The following is a 6,578-nucleotide window of genomic DNA, read 5'->3' as shown; positions in this document are numbered from 1 at the left end:
GTGTGTGTGTGTGTGTGTGTGTGTGGTGTGTGTGTGTGTGTGTGTGGTGGGTGTGTGTGTGGTGTGTGTGTGTGTGTGTGTGGTGAATATGTGTATAATTACGACAATAAACAGTTCGTGACAAAAGACGAAGAGAGGCAAAATACGAGTGACGAAATCACTGTGCAATAACTGATTGATACAGACACCGGTTTGTTCTTTCCCCGATGTTTATACTGCCATGAGCTCTTTTTGCTACGCCTGGCGTGAACGCCCGCAAGGCTTCTGATGGGCAATCATTGATTCATGCTGAGAAGCGGAATGATCTCGTGGAGCTGTCAGAAGGTGATAAAAGTTACGCAGTATGGTGATTTCCTCTTAATGATCGCTTCAAGAAATCGTATGTAGGATGGGACTGTAAGGTGAGAATGAGAATATCTGATGCTGCTTATTCCAAGAAAATGCTATCTTCGTTGAAAAATTTTGCTTATCATAATATCATAATAATTGCTATATTATAAAAAGACATACAGATACATTTACAAATTGATTGACAAAAATTTTGTTAATACAATTGCATATTTTTTCATTTTAATAAGCGATTTTTATTAAAATATTATAATTAATGATAATAAAAAATAATTTATTAATATTTGTAAATTATGGATAATAAAACTGTTGTCCTTATATGAATGAATAATTTATTATGAATTAATTTTTTATAAAATATTTTAATTATGTATATATAAATATTATTAAATATATATAATAATTATATATGAAACAAAGAGATTATAGGAATAGAAGAGATTATAGTGCAGAACACAATTATGATAATAAATTATGGTAAATTTACGATAAAAAAAATTTTAATTAGCGACATACAGTTAAAGCCATCTATATACAGGGTGATTTTTAAAAAATTATTCATTTATATGGATAGATAGTACACACTGAGTAAAAATAAACAGATAGTTTTAATAAACAAATCGAAAATTCAATCTAAGATATAAATAATTTTGCATGTTAATACCATGTAGAAATAAGTTAGTATCATTCCGCATGTTGTGTGCGACGTGAAGATTTATTTCAGTGTTTCAAATCGCGTTCAGAATGTTCTAATTTAATTTCCACATACATTTTATAATGAAAAATTTTACTAGGAATCAATAAATTGACATCAATCATTAGTCATTACAATTAAATAGGCATTATGGGAGATCAATTCATTGGACCTGTAATTCTGTCAAATAGACTATCAGTGCTACTTATCTCAATTTCTGTCTTTTCATGTCATGTGCAATACGTAGAAGAAATAATAAGTCAATTATGATACTAATGTATCATAATTGAAACAAAATTGTTGATATCTCAGAAATGGTTGAGCTTTCGATCTATGTTCACTAAGGCTTTTTTACTCAGTATCTGTATTATTACCATATGATATCTACAATACCTATAAATGCTGAATGATGTTTTTAATATTATATAATATATGAGCAATACATTTTTAAATAAAAATTTTGAATTTTTTTATTAAACTTTAATATAATTTTTTTTGCTAAATTTTAATATAATTATAATTGAATTAATTTATTGAACTTGTTACTGCAATTAATTTAACATGAAATTTTTATAAATAATCACGAGGATAGTCCTATTTTTAAAGTTAGATATTCTTGTGCAGAAAATTTTGCGAAAACTAAGTTTTACGACTGCATCTGTTAATCAAATTAATTGACATCTTGTTTCAAGATGTCTTCATTTCAATCTTGTGTCCGGATAATAGAAAATACCATTTATCCAAATATTTTTAATCTATGTATGCACGCACATATCATCACATACATCTATGTGTTGAGATCCGTTGCATGTGCGCAAAGATTCGTCGACGTGCACGGACAATCCCAATAATTGTACGCGACAGAGGAACGCGGTACATACGAGATAATTAATCGGTCGATTAATTAAACGGCTCGCGGCTTGTCTTTGAACGACGGTGTCTGCATCGGCCTTATTCCGTCGACCGCGCTCGATCGTACATCATCGTGCGTCGCTCATTGCTCGTAAATATAGTAATTCAGCGACACACATTAGCGGCACCCGTATATTTACGCGGTTCATTCACTTCCATTTACATGCTTTCCGTGATGTGACGAGTAATCGCGCCTGAATGTATTCCACGAGCTTGAATTATTCGACCCTCACGGATATGCAAATCGAGTTATCTATTTTTCTCAACGAATATTGCTTCCGTATGTCAGTGTTTTCGTTAATCTTTGAACTAGCAAAATAATTTTCTTGATTGTGTGTAAAGCAATCTATCGTTTTAATCAAAGTTAAATTTAGTATTCTTAAACATATGTTTATCATAGAGATACATAAAGATATTTTATTGTTAAATTATATTCTTTAATTCCATTGTGAAAAATAAATACTAAAGTCTACAATATACATAACACACATAATTCTTTTATTTAAAGAAGGACTTTTATTTACAGTCAAATCGTATCGGTTTAATCTTGAGAGGTATGAAAATATCTCTTATATCATATATATGTATATTTTTGTCATATATTTTATGTCATATATATGTATATTTTTACACATCTAGATAATTTTTATTTCTGCATTTGTTTTATAAATAAATTTCTTTTTATTTACAACAGAATTATGTTCTCACAATCAATTTAGTGCATTTTTATGCATTTTATTTCTGAAAAATGTAACTTAAACAATATATCTTAATTTAAAGCCCTTGCAATGAGTCTAAATAATGCCTAGCATTCTATCTTAATCCGTAATATGCACGATAATTTTTCAGTCCTTTCTTAGACAACACGCATGTTTAATGAGAGATGCATGCTAAATGAGCATGCTAAAGAAATTTTAAAGACATCTTAAAGACATTTCTTTTAAAGACATCCTTAAGACGTTTTGTGTCTCGACTTTGGACTTTTTGTCTGAGTTACTATACGATACGATGGATCGTTCGTGTCATGAATTAATTTTCATCACTTTTACAAATATATAAAATTATTAAGTGATTCTTACATATATTCTAACAATTAATTTTAAAAAGTATTTGTAAGGTTGTATGAAAAAAATATGTATATAAATGTTACAATTAATTACTTGATCTAGTATTTAAAAAAAAAAGAAATGCACATGACACAAATGACCCAATCGTATATATACTAAGGATTAAATTTGATCAGTCATAATCTAATTTTGAATGAAGCTATTTTGAATGAAGCTATTTGAAATTTGGATCTTCTCTAGATCCCGATGATATATTTGTTACAAAAGATTGATTATCTTTTGTATCACATTTCCGTAAATTTCCAATCTTATATTCTAAATGGTAAGTTTATCTAATACTTACCCTGAATGATGTCTGGTGTACGTGGGGACAGTTGTGCTAATCGGTTGAAAACCTTGCGTGCCCATCTCCCTTGGTTGATGTCGATTACCGTGATAACCCGCGTACGCTATTGCCCTGGTATCACCATTCTCCGCAATCGCCACAGCACCATTGAACTTTTGTTCTAACATCCGCTGCTCTATATGCCTCGATGCCGAATTTATCTGTTGTGATGATCTTGTCGTGGAAACCTGTGGCCGCAGCGTCCACGGATTTTTCATAGTAGTAGTAGTAGTGGTCTCTGGGACGATGTGTTTGTCATCATCAAGGTAATCGTGCCTAGGATGGGATAATCTGTCGTGATACCAAACTGGCAAAACTATTCTGTGATTGCGCAAGAGTACTCTACGATGATCCTCCGATGATGATAGAACAGAGGAGGTCACGGCTGCGATAAGCAGACTCTCCAGCAGTATTTTCAGAGTCATTGTTCGGCTCTTCAAAAACTTATGATGACTGCGAAATGTCCTGACAACTGTACGAGCCGTCACATCCTCAACGGCCACGGTGGACGCGTTAAGTTCGCGACAGGCTCGACGGATATCCGGTGTGAGATCTTCCACGGGCAGCTGAGAACACTACTGAGAGCACTACCGAACGAGACACACTGAGCAGGGCCCACGTGCTTCAGCTGCATCAACCCCACCATGAATCTCTTTTTCTCTGTCTCGTTCTTCCTTGTGTTTCCCTCTTTTCCCCGTTGCCGCATTTACTCGCCACATTCGCTTGTGGCCCAGTCTGCCCGGATTCTCTTTTCTTCCTTTCTCCTTTCCATTCTCATGCTGTAGCGACTGTCTGTTCTCCTGATATCCCACCAGATCCTTCGGTAACCACCTACGTATCCTTCCGCGACAATTTAACCGTACACGTGGAGAACCGCGTTCCTCTCGCAATTGCTCTTTACGAAGTATAACACTGTTCCGGACAAAGTTCTTGCTCCAACTACGAAGGTATTGCAGTTAAAAAAACGGATATGGGATAACATATATATGATCTACACGCTTGCAAATTTCATCATTCATTGGAACAAAGATTCAGATGATTAATAATTAAATATTTATTAAGATAAAATATAAAATACATGATAATAAATACGAGTAAAATTATTCTGTGGAATATTGTTAAACATTTAATGATATAGCCTATGGTTAATTGCCTATGCATAATTTATATGTTATTTTTATATTACTTATGTTAGAACCTTAATAAAATAAAATAAAGTAAATAAAATAAAAGAATAAATTAGTAAACTAACATTGGCATATGCCTAGAAATAATAAATATTAGATAATGAATATAAAAAAATAAATATTAGATAATATAAATATAAAAAGATTTGTTAGAAACATCTTTTTATCTTCTCAATAACTAAATAACATATTTTTCAAAATTTTTTAAATTATATTGAATTCTTAATTTTTGTTTTTCAGTCAAAATTTTTAAATTTAATTGTAAAAAATAAAATATTTTAATCTAAAAACGTTTAAGTAGTAGACTTTTTAAGACTTGCGAAAATATCAAAATTATCATTTTTGTATTAATTTTAACATTTTTGCATCAGGAAATCCACTATACGTCTTTAAGTTAACATTTTATTTTTTACAGTGTTTATACAGAAAATTATATATATATAATTAAAATTATATTAACGTAATTATATTTAAAATTATTAAAAATTATAATTATAACATTACAGTTAAGATTACATATATGGAAATAAGAGTTTCAACAATAAATAATCTTCTTTCCCTTGCAACAATCATTAGTTATATATTGAAGAATATATTTAAGAAGATTGTATATTGGAACAGTTCTTTTGAATCAAATTAACAGCAGAGAAATTACTTCAGATTGCCAACGATCAAATTTACAATGCAGTGAAGCTGGAAGTTACACGCATATTAGAAGTCTCTGTGCCATTCTTGAATCACTTCGGCCGCGATGTTACTTGAGACCAAGGTCAGTAGTGCAGTGGCTGCAACCGCAGTGAAGTCTTTGTTACCTTTTTACTCGTTCCTTACTGAGAGCCAAAAGAAGTGAAATAATTGCACGGATCATCGTCACATTATTGCCCATTAGAAGAGCATGAAGCACAAAAATAAAAGCATATCGCGACTGGCGAAAGATAAATCAATGTAGCAGAATAATATACCGTAACATTTGTTCTTATGAATACGATTTATCTTTCTTGTTCACTCATTTCTTCAATAACTCGATGTACAATAAAATTAAAGCAAATATCGAGAAAGTCTTACAATTTTCTTACATTGAGTATTAAGCGAGAAATATATTTTAGAATAAGAATGTAAATTTCAAAAAAAAAACAAGAAGAAAAAAAACAAAAAGAAATTCAGAAAATTACATAAATAAATTAAAATTGTGTATTCTTCAATTTCTTTATGTTAGTTACACTTTCTATTTAAGACTCAAATAAATGTGCCAATTTAAATATGAAGGACAGGATAAAGCCAAAGTAATGTTTCATTCAGACAATGTCGATAAACTCGAATGAAATGTTTATGATTAATGCTGCTGACACTATATAGGAATGTTAATCGAGCTGCCGATAAAAGTATCTTTCTTTTCATAAGTTTTTCTTTTCTTAGTGTATATGATAAGCCTCGTTATCGAGATATCGTAGATGCTCTCTCATTAATTATCGTTCGCTTTATGCTGATAATTTGTCGGCAGTCCGACCGGTTCATCCTCACAATCAATTGCAGACTCATCGAAATGCGCGTAAGTAATCACGGCATTGGTAAAAACGATTAGTTATTTCCATAATTTGCTTTAGGCTGCGCTCCAAGGTACAACTGAATTCCTATATAATCATTTTCTAAAAATTATTAATAGATCAAATTTTCTTGCACATACCAATTTCATAAATTATTGTAATTCCTGAGATTGACTTAATTAAGAGTTTCGATTGTGTAAAAAATCTTGAAGAGATCTACATTGTTAAAATTTATTATTCTTTTTGCTTTTGATTGTTTTTGCTTTTGAGACTGGATTATTTTTATGGATTATTTTAACCATATTTATAAGAAAAGCACTTAGTTGAAATATAGGCATGCACATCTTAGCAATTTCTTTTTATAAAGCACAGGAAATTCCACTCTGTAGAGAGGAATAATATTATGGTAAATTACTAAAATATCATAACATCTCATAAATC

The 6,578-nt window shown here is 31.0% G+C and overlaps 1 protein-coding gene across 1 annotated transcript in view; it reads right to left on the bottom strand.

The window, feature by feature from the left end:
• Positions 1 to 3,831, bottom strand: part of LOC105627381 — a 24,334-nt gene extending 20,503 nt beyond the window's left edge. Inside the window, exon 1 of the mRNA XM_012208664.1 lies at positions 3,365 to 3,831. Within this exon, the coding sequence (XP_012064054.1) occupies positions 3,365 to 3,831 (467 nt within the window). The remainder of the gene's footprint in view (positions 1 to 3,364) is intronic.
• Between the last annotated feature and the right edge of the window lie 2,747 nt (positions 3,832 to 6,578).

The sequence above is a fragment of the Atta cephalotes genome (genome assembly GCF_000143395.1).
Source record: "Atta cephalotes unplaced genomic scaffold scaffold00008, whole genome shotgun sequence".
Lineage (NCBI taxonomy): Eukaryota > Metazoa > Arthropoda > Insecta > Hymenoptera > Formicidae > Atta > Atta cephalotes.
The sequence above is the reverse complement of the archived record's forward strand: the minus strand, read 5'-3'. Positions and strand labels throughout refer to the sequence as shown.